We start from the raw sequence: 14,551 nt of genomic DNA, 5'->3' as shown, positions 1-14,551 counted from the left end.
CTTTGTACATTTTAATTACTAGTCAAGTTTAATTTATGGTTACTGATAAGGGGTTCGCTTTGTTTAAGCTCTCTCACTGGGGGCAGTGACCCCTTTCAGTTATTTATGACGTCATTTGTTCTCTAAGTGCCGTGTCTCTCTGCACTTTAGAATAAGACCACTATTTCTGTTTCTCAGGAGTGTCGTGTAAGGATACTAAGGGATATTCTAATAAACTCGGAATTCTTATTGTAGGCGATGCCGTCACTATTTGAATCTCCATTCCTTTATCTGCCATCCAGACTTTTGTCTTTTTAAAACTGTATGCTCTGTCTACTCCGCAAGGGATATAGACTTGACTATATATATGTATGCTAAATGATAAACTATGGATTAACTATTAAGTAATTACTTATCACATCAAGGTCTTGATAGCTGGCGATGCGCACGCGTCGGTGGAACCTTTCACCTCTTATCAGCCAGACAGGCTTATCAGGACAGCAAACACGTGTAAGTATAGGGTTTTTATTATATCCATACTTGACCTCTTATAATGGCGTCTGTGGTCGAAATGGTAAGGTGCCTGTTTAAAATGCGTGTGGCGTAAAAAGGCACAGGTTCGAATCCTAGCTCGACCATGTATCAATGATTATTTTCGAAGTTATGCATTAGTTTGATTACTAACCGATGCTCTTACGGCGAGGCTTATGAGGAAACCTGCACATTCAGGCAACTGGATGAGTAGCCATGATCGATCCAATATGGATAAGGTTCCCCTGCAAAGGTTGCGGAGGTCAGACGGGAGTCGTTTCGTGTAAAAACCTGACTCACCCAACCCAGGTCAAAGGCATACCCCGGGCTCCTCTCCAGAGTGGTGAGGATGCGACCGGGACTAAAGCCATTAGGAAGATGCGATATCAGTATTTTGTAAACAAAGTCATTTTATATTTTACTATAATTTTCTTCTTATTGATAACAAAATCCTTCATAATATATCTTGTTTTGCTCAACCCTGAGTCATTCTTATTGCCTACGTGCTTCGAAACATGACTGACTTGACTGATTGACTGGTCAGCTGTAAAGATGTGTAAAAATATCATCAATTCTTCAAAAAAATTACCATCAATTTGTGACCTAAATTTTTAATAACTACTTACCATTTACTTATATTTTTTGGTAAAAAAATATCCAATGATAATTATCTCAATTCCATCACTTAAAAAGCTGATAGTGACATTTTTCAGACTGTTGGCTCTGACTACCCCGCCAGGGATAGAGACGTGAGTATATGTTGGCGTGTATATCAAATTATAGCAGCTGATTGTACTAATATTATTTTTACTGTAGCTGTAAGGAATTATCATTGTAACTTCGAAACTATTCAACGGATTTTAACCCAGCGAATTTGAAATTGTGTGGTTACATACAAAAATACAATCGTACCTTTTGTGGGGTAGGCAGAGAATACACTTTTCCACTTGTACGGCTCCATAGAAATTTTATTGTATTCTAATAACGCTCGAGAGTTATCGCGTCATTAACTTACATACATACACACACACACATTCGTACAAGAATATTTTTTCGCCAGAGTTTTACTTCTTGGAAATGCCAATTTTTTTTTCCTAGTCGATTCCTACGTCATTATAACCATCTGTTTGCCAAATTTCAGAAAGCAGTTTCAGCTGTGCCAATCATCTTTACTATATTAAAAAAAAGTGCCGTGCGGTTCCCGACACTACAGTATAGAACCACTTAATGGATATCGTAAAAAGTGACTAAGGGATTGGCTAATAAACTTGGGATTCCTCTTGTAGGCGACGGGCTGGCAACGTGTCACTATTTGTATCTTAATTCCATCATTAAAACCTGGAAGTGGCCTTTCAGTTTTGTCAAGACTGTGGGCTCTGTCTTCCCCGCAAGGGATATAGGAGTATATAAGTTGATATGTATGTTAATAAATCCCCATCACTCATATACACATACAATACATGTAGGTATATCCAATGTGCCGTGTGGTTCCCGGCACCAATACAAAAAAGAATAGGACCACTCCATTTCTTTCCCGTGGATGTCGTAAAAGACGACTAAGGGATAGGCTTACATACTTGTGATTCTTTGTTTAGGCGATGGGCTAGCAACCTGTCACTATTTGGATCTCAATTCCATCATTAAGCCGAGGAGCTGAACGTGGCCATTTAGTCTTTTCGGGACTATTGGCTCTGTCTACCCCGTAAGGGAAATAGACGTGACTATATGTATGTATATCCAATGTAGGTATGTGTGCAATGAATCTATCTCCCTCCTGGCGTCATCCCTGGTCACATCCTCACCTCTCTGAAGACGAGCCCGGGGTGCGCCTTTTTGACCATGTACAAACATACATACATATAATCACGTCTATATCCCTTGCGGGGTAGACAGAGCCAACAGTCTTTTAAAGACTGATAGGCCACGTTCAGCTATTTGGCTTTAAGATAGAATTGAGATTCAAATAGTGACAGGTTGCTAGCCCATCGCCTATAAGAAGAATCCCAAGTTTATAAGCGTACCCCTTAGTCGCCTTTTACGACATCCATGGGAGAGAGATGGAGTGGTCCTATTATTTTTTCTATCGGTGCCGGGAACCACACGGCACGCGTTTTGACCATGTTAGTGTACCCGTATAATGGCACGCGCTATGCCTGTGGCAAGATTTGTTCAGTCAGGTTTTTACACGAAGCGACTCCCATCTGACCTCCTTAGAAATGGAAACCTTATATCTTATCTTGCTAGAACATCGTAAGAGGCGACCAAAGGGGCCCAGAATATAGTTAACATAATCTAAAAACAACACCATCGCGGGCAATCGTGTAAAAAATTCCAAAACATTATAAACAGTCTCTGTTGTCAAGAGAAATAAACTATGTTACAAAGGTCAGCAAAGCAATATTATTTTGGACTTTATTTATAAGGTAATAAGGCTCATTATTGATAGCGATATACATTTGGAGAATTGACAACAAGTTGACGCAATGTCTAAATATAGACGGCGTCGATGTGTCTAGTATACGACGAATTGTATGACTTGATATGATGTAGGTAATATGAAGTGGATTTTAAAGCATATCATACTAGCCTTTGCCTTTGGACGGCCTCTGTGGCGCAGCGGTAGTACGCTTGTCTGTGACACAGGAGGTCCCGGGTTCGAATCTCGGCCAGGGCATGATGAGAACAGAACTTTTTCTGATTGGCCCGGGTCTGGATGTTTATCTATATAAGTATTTATTATAAAAATATAGTATCGTTGAGTTAGTAATTTAGTATTCGTAACACAAGTCTCGAACTTACTTCGAGGCTAACTCAATCAGTGTAATTTGTCCCATATATATTTATTTATATTTATTACTAGCTGTGCCCGCGACTTCATTCGCGTGGAATAGTTATTTTGGGCATCATTGAAGCGCTCAAGGATGAATCATTTTCCCCGTTTTTTTTTCACATTTTCCATTATTTCTTCGCTCCTTATAGTTGCAGCGAGATGTTATACAGCCCTCCTCGATAAATGGTCTATTCAACACAAAATCTTTCAATTCGAACCAGTAGTTTCTGAGATTAGCGCGTTCAAACAAACAAATAAACTCTTCAGCTTTATAATATTAGTATAGATAGATGACATTATTGTGTGGTTCCCGGCACTTAAGAATTGGAACTACTCCTATTTATATTACTAGATACAAACACATAATCACGACTTTATCCCATACGGTGTAGACAGAGCTAAAAGTCTCGAAAAGGCTGAAAGGCCACGTTCAGCTGTATGGCCCAATCAAATTCAGATTCAAATAATTACAGATAGCGAGCCCGTCGCCTAAGAACCTCAAGTTTATAAGCTTTTCCCTTCATCGTCTTTTACAATGTGGATAGAATAGAGAGATAGAAGAGAGGCACTTTACATATCAAGGATGTCGTAAGTGTTGGGTAGATGTAGTAGTAAATAATACATATAATAGTAGATAATTTTAAATAAAAAATAGAAAATAAAAGATTAATTTGATTCATACATACAAACACACATATGTATAATCACGTCTATATCCCTTGCGGGGTAGACAAAACGAACAGTTTACAAACACTGATAGGCCACGTTCAGCTGTTTGGCTTAATGATAGAATTGAGATTCAAATAGTGACAGGTTAGTTGCCCATCGCCTAAAATAAATAATATAAATAAATAAATAAATAAATATATACGGGACAAATTACACTGATTGAGTTAGCCTCGAAGTAAGTTCGAGACTTGTGTTACGAGATACTAACTCAACGATACTATATTTTATAATAAATACTTATATAGATAAACATCCAAGACCCAGGCCAATCGGAGAAAGTTCGTTTCTCATCATGCCCTGGCCGGGATTCGAACCCGGGACCCCTGGTGTCACAGACAAGCGCGCTACCGCTGCGCCACAGAGGATTCCTAAAAGAATCCCAAGTTTATAAGCCTAAGTCGATTTTGCGACATCCATGGGTAAGAGATGTAGTGGTCCTATTCTTTTTTATATTGATTCCGGAAACGGTTTTTGTCGGCCTCTGTGACGCAGCGGTAGTGCGCTTGTCTGTAACACCGGAGGTCCCGGGTTCGAATCCCGGTCAGGGCATGATGAGTAAAGAACTTTTTCTGATTGGCCTGGGTCTTGGATGTTTATCTATATAAGTATTTAATATAAAACATAGTATCGTTGAGTTAGTATCTCGTAACACAAGTCTCGAACTTACTTCGAGGCTAACTCAATCAGTGTAATTTGTCCCATATATATTTATTTATATTTATTTATTTATTATATGATCACGTGTTTATATCCTGCGGGGTAGACAAAGACAACAGCAGTCTTGAAAGTTCTTCTTTTGCTGGTCTATCGCTCATAATTACTTTTAGCCTATAGGATAGCAACTTGTCACAATTTGAATCTCAATTCATAAGCCATTCCAGCTGAACATTACCTTTGAGTCTTTTTGAGACTTTTGGCTCTGTTTTTCTGTCTTGCAAAGTCTGATAGCCTACGTTCAACTGTCTGGCTTTATGATAGAGTTGAGATTCAAATAATCGTCTAAAAGAAGAATCTGAAGTTTATAAGCCTATCCCTTAATCGCCTTAACGCATCCATGGGAAAGAGATGGAGGTATTATTCTGTATTCTATTTGTGCCGGGAACCACAAGGCACTAACCAATAGAAATAATAAAACATTTTATTAAAAGTTACCGACACAATTCCCTTTGATGAGCATAATGCAACTCCTATAACATTTAATAACAGTGGCCGTCAACAATAAACATTTAAATTCACATTGAACTACAAACAAGGAATATTTAATTTATTTCACGCCCACTATTAGAGCTGTGAGAATCATGACACGCTTTGTGTTCGTTGAAAGGAAAAACATAGATATAAATTATGTAGAAGGTGCGTACTTCCGTATCGTTGCTACTTCAATGTAGGTAATGTATTATTAATTCTACATACATACATACATACATATGATCACGTCTATATCCCTAGCGGGGTAGACAGAGCCACCAGTCTTGAAAAGACTGATAGGCCACGCTCAGCTGTTTGGCTTAGTGATAGAATTGAGATTCAAATAGTGACAGGTTGCTAGCCCATCGCCTAAAAGAGGAATCCCAAGTTTATTAGCCAATCCCTTAGTTAGTCGCCTTTTACGACATCCGTGGGAAGAGATGGAGTGGTCCTATTATTTGTTGTAATGGTGCCGGGAACCACACGACATTATTAATTCTGTAGAAAAATAATATTAATACCAATAGAGAAAAACATTAAGGTCATTCTAACTCTTTCCCATGGATGTCGTGTAAGGCGACTAAGGGATAGGCTTAACAATTTAAGACGATGGGCTAGCAATTTGTCACGATTTTTGAATCTTAATTCCGGTACTATTATATATTTATGGTTTGCAGTTTCTTTAGCTATAAAAAGTTAGTTTAGTTGGGGATCACCTTAACATTCAGAAGTGCGAAAGGAAATGTACTTTGACGAAAGATTTGGCTATCAAAAACATGTAGGTTCTATCTTCCTCGTAACGGGTGAAGACGTGATTTGTGTTTTAAGCTGTCTGTATTTGTCACTCCTACACACGTAAATCGTTTTTTACTCAATATTCTATTGTAACAACGCTATTATTTGTCTATTTGGAAGAAGGTAATAAAAAACTCCAATTATAACTTACGAGTCACATTGTCGGTCGACCCTTGAATGTCAAGCGCTGACATTGTCCATCTACACACATTTATGTCTATACACTTGAAGGCTAATATATTTGGATACCTCTATTTCAAGACATACATACATACATAAAATCACGCCTCTTTCCCGGAGGGGTAGGCAGAGACTACCTCTTTCCACTTGCCACGATCTCTGCATATTTCCTTCGCTTCATCCACATTCATAACTCTCTTCATGCAAGCTCGGCGGTTTCGGGTACTTTTGACCTGACCCTTTACCAGGACGTCCTTAATTTGATCGTCTATTTCAAGACATCGCTTATAAACTTGGGATTCCTCTTACAGGCGATAGGCTAACAACCTGTCACTACTTGAATCTCAATTTCATCATAAAGCCATCATAAACGTGGCCTTGTCTACCCCGCAGGGGATACAGATATGACTATATTTATAGGGTTGATATGACCAATGGTTTTATGGTGAGGGAAGTCATCGTAAAAAATATCTGCAAATTCAAGGAACTGGATGCCATGATTACACTTTCTTTTCCATGGAGTGCCCTAAGTCGCTATTTACGTTGTCCATGGAAAAGAGAAGGAGCGATACTATTCTGAAGAATCGGGAACCACACGGCACTTCATGGAAAAGAGAGGTTGATCATAATATCTCGTTGCCCGAATTCCAATATTTAAGTACTTATTGTATTTACAAGCCTTGCCGACGGTAGCGGCCATATTACTTTGCCTTCAAGTGTATTAAGTCAACATTTACTTTGCAATAATACAGCAGAGTACCCTGAAACCCGTCTTTCCTATTATGGATTAATTGTTAGTTAGCAACACCAAGATGGCTGCTTGTTGGAAACCTATAAAAACAAGTGTGGCAGGCACTCTATAAGTCTAGGCGGCTATTAGCAAGTGGATTGTTTGGAAACCCACCCACTTAATAGCCGTGTGGTTTGAGCGTTCAGATTGAGCTAGCCTCGAAGTAAGTTCGAGACTTGTGTTACGAGATACTTACTCAACGATACTATGTTTTATATTAAATACTTATATAGATAAACATCCAAGACCCAGGGCAATCAGAAAAAGTTCTTTTCTCATCATGCCCTGGCCGGGATTCGAACCCGGGACCTCCGGTGACACAGACAAGCGCACTACCGCTGCGCCATAGAGGCCGCTTGAGATGTGATCATATGTATGTATAATCGTTTTCTTATGATAGTAATTTTTCCGCTTGTCGATATTTCCCCAAAGGTGATGCATGCACCTATCTGATGCAATAACAGAAGCAAATCCGTGATCTTTTTTATCTGTTCAGCTGACCTCTTTCTGACACGTTTTGGAAAATGATGAAATGTTCTCACTATTTTGCTGTAAGAGAAATGTTTGAATTGGAACATAACATAACATATAATCACGTCTATATCCGCCGCGGAGTAGACAGAGGCAGCAGTCATAAAGTCTGAAAGTCGACGCTCGGCTGTTTGGCTTTATGATAGAATTGAGATTCAAATAGTGACAGGTTGGTAGCCCATCGCCCAAAGAGGAATCCTAAATAGACATAATAAAAAAAAAAGTAATTAAAAAAAAAATGTTAATTGTGGACAACCTTTATCGGTAAGGGGTATGAAAAATAGATGTTGGCCGATTCTCAGACCTACTCAATATGCTCACAAAATTTCATGAGTATCGGTCAAGCCGTTTCGGAAGAGTACGGGAATGAACATTGTGACACGAGAATTTTATATATTAGATTATGTAGCATAAATATTACCTATGCCAACAAAATTTATTTGAAAAAAATAGGGACAAATTTCATACCCATCTACTTTTAATAACCCAAGATCATGGAATAGTACACACAAATATTATCATTACGACTATTAGCAACTTTTTGTTACACTCAAACTCTCAGAGGAGGCAAAACAAGCCAATTTGCGAAAGTAATAACGATAAAAACAAAGTAACAACAAACATAACTACACATAACTGTGACAGTTTCTTTCAAAACATGTTTTTCATCATAGCAAATAATTGCTTTACACATTAAACCGTGGATGCTAATTCAGTTATCGGCGCAAAACATCCCGAAATGGTCGGTCTTAAACAAATTATGAGGCATGATTTAACGGATCGCATGGCAACGAAAGCGTGCTCATGCGCACAAATTGCTGACGGCAAAAATAAGTGGCCGATGACGTCAAATGGCGTGATCAATGCACTCCCTCCAGTGCAGAACACGCTAACCAACACAAACTCAACACAGCAACAAATAATAATCTTACAACTAAACAAGTAATGGTTAACGAATTAGATGCAGCACCATTGGATGCAACTGTTGCTAATGGGAACGTTAAGAATGAAACTGATGTTAACTAGTCTTTATTTACCATTGCTGATTACTTTGAAGATACGAGAAGCGTTTTAGAAGATAAATGGTAATGGAAAGAGGACCGGTTTTGCTGTCGTGTCTGAAGTAATTACTGAATGTGCATCGCGTCGTGCGTCGACTCACGTACGCAAGTTCCACATCGTCGCAAAAAGTCAAGGAAAATTTTAAAGAAAATTCACCGCTCTATTACACTTTGTATGGAATGTTTTATTGTGTTTGTATTTTTTATTGTCTAGTTACGGAAGATTCTGTGCATGAGAACGGTATTAGCTTTTAGATTTTTTATTGATGCACTAATTGAGTGACCGGATAAGGAACAGCGTGATAAGGGAATGTTGTGATGTGAAAGAAGATGTAGTTACAGGAATAGAAAAGGGTATGTTGAGATGGTTCGGTCATGTGGAGAGGATGAATGAAAACAGGTTGACTAAGCAGATATACAAGGAGAGTGTGGAGGGAAAGGTCGGGGTGGGAAGACCTAGACGAACATATCTTGATCAAATTAAGGACGTCCTGGTGAAGGGTCAGGTCAAAAGTGCCCGAAACCGCCGAGCTTGCATGAAGAGAGTTATGAATGTGGATGAAGCAAAGGAAGTATGCAGGGATCGTGGCAAGTGGAAAGAGGTAGTCTCTGCCTACCCCTCCGGGAAAGAGGCGTGAGTTTATGTATGTATGTATGTATGTATGCACTAATTGTCTGAGGAAATGTCACGAAGAATTATAGGTATGTATTAAGAAAATCACAGTGCACAAAACCAACTAGAAATAGTTCGATTAGTATTAAATAGTAAGCGTTTTGCTCCGCATGAACTAAGAATGATTTATACTGCTTTATGCCTTAGATTTTAATAGTCTTCTTCCACGCTTTAGTTGAAATTTCATCTTAACCACTCTAGAGAGGAGCCCAGGGTATGCCTTTGACCTTGGATCCTGGATTGGGTGAGGCTGATTTCTAAAAGCTTAGCTTTTGGTCATGGTTTGCTAGATCATCGTCTAGAATATTTACAAATTTATAAGCCCTTCCCATTTTTATTTTTTCGGAAAACCTACAAGTTAATGGCTACAGTATAATGACAATAATTTTTGCACAACCCAATTAATTATAAGACTTCACAGCTACAAAATTTATTGAATTGGGGAAAAAAGGTTTTAATATTAAACGCTTAGAGGTGAACCTTAACAAACTTTAATAATAATTTAAAAACACTAGTTAATAGAGTCTTTTACGACATGAAAAATACGGTCCTAAGAGTCGGTAACCACACCGCAACCACAAGTAAACTTACATGATTTTTACGATCTCATACTCATGAAGATTAAACAAAAGTTTGTAGCTGTTTTGTTTAACGATTATTTACAAATACCAAGTCATCCTATCTACTCGTAAGTGATGCTTATAGGTTAACAAAAAGACGCACTGATCATGCTGCAGTAATTTCTAAACTGAAATTTATTTAGAATTTTCTTCTAAAATTAACGGATTATCATCAGTAGCTATCAACACTTCATAATGTCCATATTTCTTCATTTCTTGTTCAAACAGTATATTATTTATAGCTTGTTTGATCATACACTGCGTCCTTTCATCGTGTTTCCTTAATGAATCGGCTACGTAATGTCCAAAGCTATCACATGCATCTTTCTTTTTGGCAAAATCTGATCTTCTGATTAGTCTCAGAGTCTCCAGAATTTTACTATCAAGTGTGCTGCTATTATTAACAGGTTTCTTTCTAATTCTTCTTGTAAGCCGCGGCTTGTTTATTGGCTGACGGACGATATATTTATAAGATTTGGCATATGATTTCACCGTGGGTTCTTCCTTGATGAAAACTAACTCTTGTTCTTCATCTTCTACATCATTGTACTCTTCATCATCATCATCACATTGTTCAGTGTTGTCATTGACGTGGTCCGACTGGTCAGATTCTTCTGTTTCAGTTTTCTTTGTGGCTTTGTATGGCTGTAAAATAAAAAAATATTTTAATATGATGGCTCATCTAGTACCTACTTTAGTGAAAAGAAGAATCTTGACCTTTACTGGCCTATCAAGTTAAGTTTAGCATATGTGATAAGTGATGATTTGAGAGCTAAAGTTAAAGTTTCAATAAATAATAAAATCACAGCTTTATTTCTAAATATGGATAAAATTATGAGCATTTTATATGCATTCAGTGCCGTGTGGTTTTCGACACTTTATAAAAGAAGCACTCCATATCTTTTCCACGGATGTCATAAAGGGGACTAAGAGATAGGCTTATACAATTAAGATTCCTCTTGTAGGCGATGGGCTAGGAACCTATTACACTGTGTGAATCTCAATTCCATCATGAATTAGTGTTCTAATATTCCGCGGACTATATCTACAAGTAAGTAAAGTGTTTGTTTTTATTTCCGTCATAAGCAAAGCCTGGACAAATGCGTAGTTCCCATAAAAATAAATAACATTAAACTTCAATAAAAAAGTGGACCTCAAAATCTATATTATAATAACATGAAAATACCTACTAAGTATGTAGGTACCTACCATGAACTGATATTTACATGCTGTTCATGTTTATCTTTAACATACATACATACGTAATTATAATCACGTTTTATAAGCGTGTCCCTAAATCGCCTTTTACGACAGAAAAAGTTTGTATAAGCATATAAATTCTATATAGTTCTATAAACAGTAATAAAGAAGAATAAATTAGGATTCATCTTTTAGGCGATGGACTAGCATACATACATATGGTCACGTCTATATCCCTTGCGAGGTAGACAGAGCCAACAGTCTTGAAAAGTCTGAATGGCCACGTTCAGCTATTTGGCGACATGATATAATTGAGATTCAAATAGTGACAGGTTGCTAGCCCATCGCCTTAAAAGAATCTCAAATTTGTGAGCCTATCCCTTAGTCGCCTTTTACGACATCCATGGGAAATAGATGGAGTGGTCCTATTCTTTTTTGTATTGGTGCCGGGAACCACACGGCAAAGCTAGCAACCTGTCACTATTTGAGTCTCATTTCTATCATTAATCCAAACAGCTGCACTTGGCTCTGTCTGCCCCGCAAGGCATATAGATGTGATCATGTATGCATGTAAGTCTAAAAAACATTATAAATAAGATAATTACCGAACTACCAACGGCATTATTAGGCAAATGTCTTGGTAAGAAGCTGAGGTGCTCATACAGAAACCACGTAGAGTGACCTCCGCAGCGAACTTTAATCTTCTCCCTCCGGAGCGAAGCGAGAATCGAATTCATCTTGCGTCTCAAATCGGCGACATCGCATTCAAACATGGCCGCCAATTGCGACCACGCGCCGTACTTGGCTGTTTGCACACGATACGAATCGTGCGATGTGTCCCACAACTCGGGTTTTTTTCTGTATTCGTCAACCAAACGCATTACAGTGTCTTGGTTCCAGCCCAATCCTATTTCGGACATTATTATTAGTGAGAGAAAAACACACACAAAATGGAGATTTAAAAATGGCGGCGACGGGCGCGGCGAATTCGCTCGTGACGCGCGTGGTGGCTCGTTCGCCGCGCGCGGATACTGAATCGGGGGACGGCGTTCGGCTGTGTTCGGTTAGCCGTTCGGCTCGCATTCGTCACCCGATCTAGATGCTAGATTACTAGATATGTACCTAGCATAGCGGTTATTGTGTCCCGCGGGTGAATTTCCAAAGCGAGCGCGTTGGTAATTGATGGGTTAAAGATTTCAATTTGAATATTGTATTAACGAATAGGATGCTTACATGCATGCATATAATCACGTCTATATCCCTTGCGGGGTAGACAGAGTCAATAGAAAATTGAAATTCAAAATAGTGACAGCCAGTCATTGCTTACAAGAAGAATCCCAAGTTTTGAGCCTTCCCCTTAGTCGCGTTATACGACAACCATGGGCAGATATGGCAAGAAGTGGTCCTTTTCCAAAAAGAATCAGGAACAACACGTCACTTTTATTTATATTTATATAATATTAACATGTCTACAGAATTTTCAGAAGATATTTTCAATTTATTCAGTATTTGATCAAAATCGATCCAGCCGCTCAGACACGAAAGCGACAGATGAAGTCTTTAAGTCCCGTCTTTATCCTTTACAGGGTAGACAGAGTCAACAGTCTTGTAAAGACTGAAAAGCTGTACTGGCTATAATCCTGGTTACGCGTTTGACCGGTCACATCCTCACCACTCTGGAGAGGAGCCCGGGGTGCGCCTTTGACCATAAACCTGGATCGAGTGAGTCAGTCAGTTTTTTACTCAAAGCGACAATTTGTTAGCTTACCACCTAAAAGAAGAATCACAACGTTTATAAGCCTATCCCTGATTTACTGTTACAAAACTGAACGGTTAAGTAAATGATCATTAAAAATCAGATTATATTAAATAGGTTATCGATAAAACCAGTTATTATTAGGTCAGCATTGTAACGTTAAATATAACTGAGTCAATTAATTTATCTTTCCGGTTTTAATTCGAAGTCCAGTTGTAAGTGGATTAATTTTTATTTAATTAACTCTTAATAGACTTTATTATTTCTCAGTTAAAGTTTAATGGTTTTTGAGTACTAAACAATAGGCTTAATTTGTCAGCGTGACCAGGAGCATCGGTGGTCCAATCGGTAAGTTGCCTAGTTAAAACGTGGTGGCGCATAAAGGCACCGGTTCGAATCCCACTGCGGCCATGTTACCAATGACTGTTTTAGAAGTTATGTACATTAGTTTAGTTACTAACCGATGCTCTTACGGATCCATGGTCAAAGGCTTACCCCGGGCTCCTCTCCAGAGTGGTGAGGATGCAACCGGGACTATTGCCAGGAAGAAGTAGAAGAACAATAGGACTTTTCCCGTGGATGTTGTCAAAGGCGATAAAGGTATTAAGATTAGGACATTCATCTAGTATAAGCTACTGCCCAGTTAACGAAGAAAAAACATTGTGTGTGTCATCTGCTTCTCTTTCCATGCAGATTGTGAAGGCCAATTAAGGGATAAGCTAAAATAAAGAATAGCCTAGACACTGCACATAAATACATACATATGGCCACGTCTATATCCCTTGCTGGGGGTAGACAGAGCCAACAGTCTTGAAAAGACTGAATGGCCACGTTCAGCTATTTGGCACTGTTTAGGTTTTAAATTCATGATAGTGATTGTGCTAGATCTTATGAAGCTCAACATACATATAATCACGTCTATATCCCTTGCGGGGAAGACAGAGTCAGCTGTCTTGAAAGACTGATAAGCCACGTTCAGCTGTTAGGCTAAATGATAGAATTGGGATTCAAATAGTGACAGGTTGCTTGCCCATCGCGTAAAAGAAGAATCCCAAATTTATAAGCCTATCCCTTAGTCGCTTTGTACAACATTCATGGGGAAGAGATGGAGTGGCCCTATTCTTTTTTTAATTTTAAAGCCTTAATTTTAATTAAATGGACCAAAATCGCCAAGCTTGCATGAAGAGAGTTATGAATGTGGATGAAACGAAAGAAGTAGGTATTCGGGGATCGTGACAAGTGGATAGATTTAGACTCTGCCTACCCCGCCGGGAAAGAGGCGTGTATTATGTATGTAATTAAAGAACACACGAACGAATTCGCGGACAGCTGTAAGTTTAAAATAAGTATGTAGGTACAGCATAAGACTACTATGCTAAGACTTCAATTTCAATGGAATTTTCATAATAAATAACAATAAAGTGACTTTCTCAATCTTATCTCAAACAATTTCCAGTTAGGAACAAAAATCCTTGTTGCCTATAAATAATTGACCAACTTCAACTGGCCCTTGCTTCGTACCCTACATAACAGGTTTTAGGGGTCTTTGGATTCTGGTTTTATACAAGGGCGTCTAACGTCCACCGAAAATTGACCTCTAAGATTTCTCTTTTAGTACGCGTTACGGTTGTAAATTGAATTTTCAGAGGTCTTGACATTCTGGTCTCAGGTATTCAATGGAGTTCCCT

General features: G+C 38.5%; 1 protein-coding gene across 1 annotated transcript; it reads right to left on the bottom strand.

The window, feature by feature from the left end:
• Positions 1 to 10,010: 10,010 nt before the first annotated feature.
• LOC106139605 (uncharacterized) lies at positions 10,011 to 12,125 on the bottom strand. Its single transcript, XM_013341078.2, has 2 exons — positions 11,713 to 12,125; positions 10,011 to 10,552 (listed from the first exon to the last, which is right to left on the bottom strand). Exons 1-2 carry the CDS (start codon positions 12,025 to 12,027, stop codon positions 10,043 to 10,045), a joined length of 825 nt encoding a protein of 274 aa, XP_013196532.1. The 5' UTR covers positions 12,028 to 12,125; the 3' UTR covers positions 10,011 to 10,042.
• Positions 12,126 to 14,551: the final 2,426 nt, after the last annotated feature.

This window comes from Amyelois transitella, chromosome 17 (assembly GCF_032362555.1).
Source record: "Amyelois transitella isolate CPQ chromosome 17, ilAmyTran1.1, whole genome shotgun sequence".
In the NCBI taxonomy this organism is placed as follows: domain Eukaryota; kingdom Metazoa; phylum Arthropoda; class Insecta; order Lepidoptera; family Pyralidae; genus Amyelois; species Amyelois transitella.
Note: the sequence above shows the minus strand (reverse complement) of the source record. Positions and strands in the feature narration are given on the sequence as shown.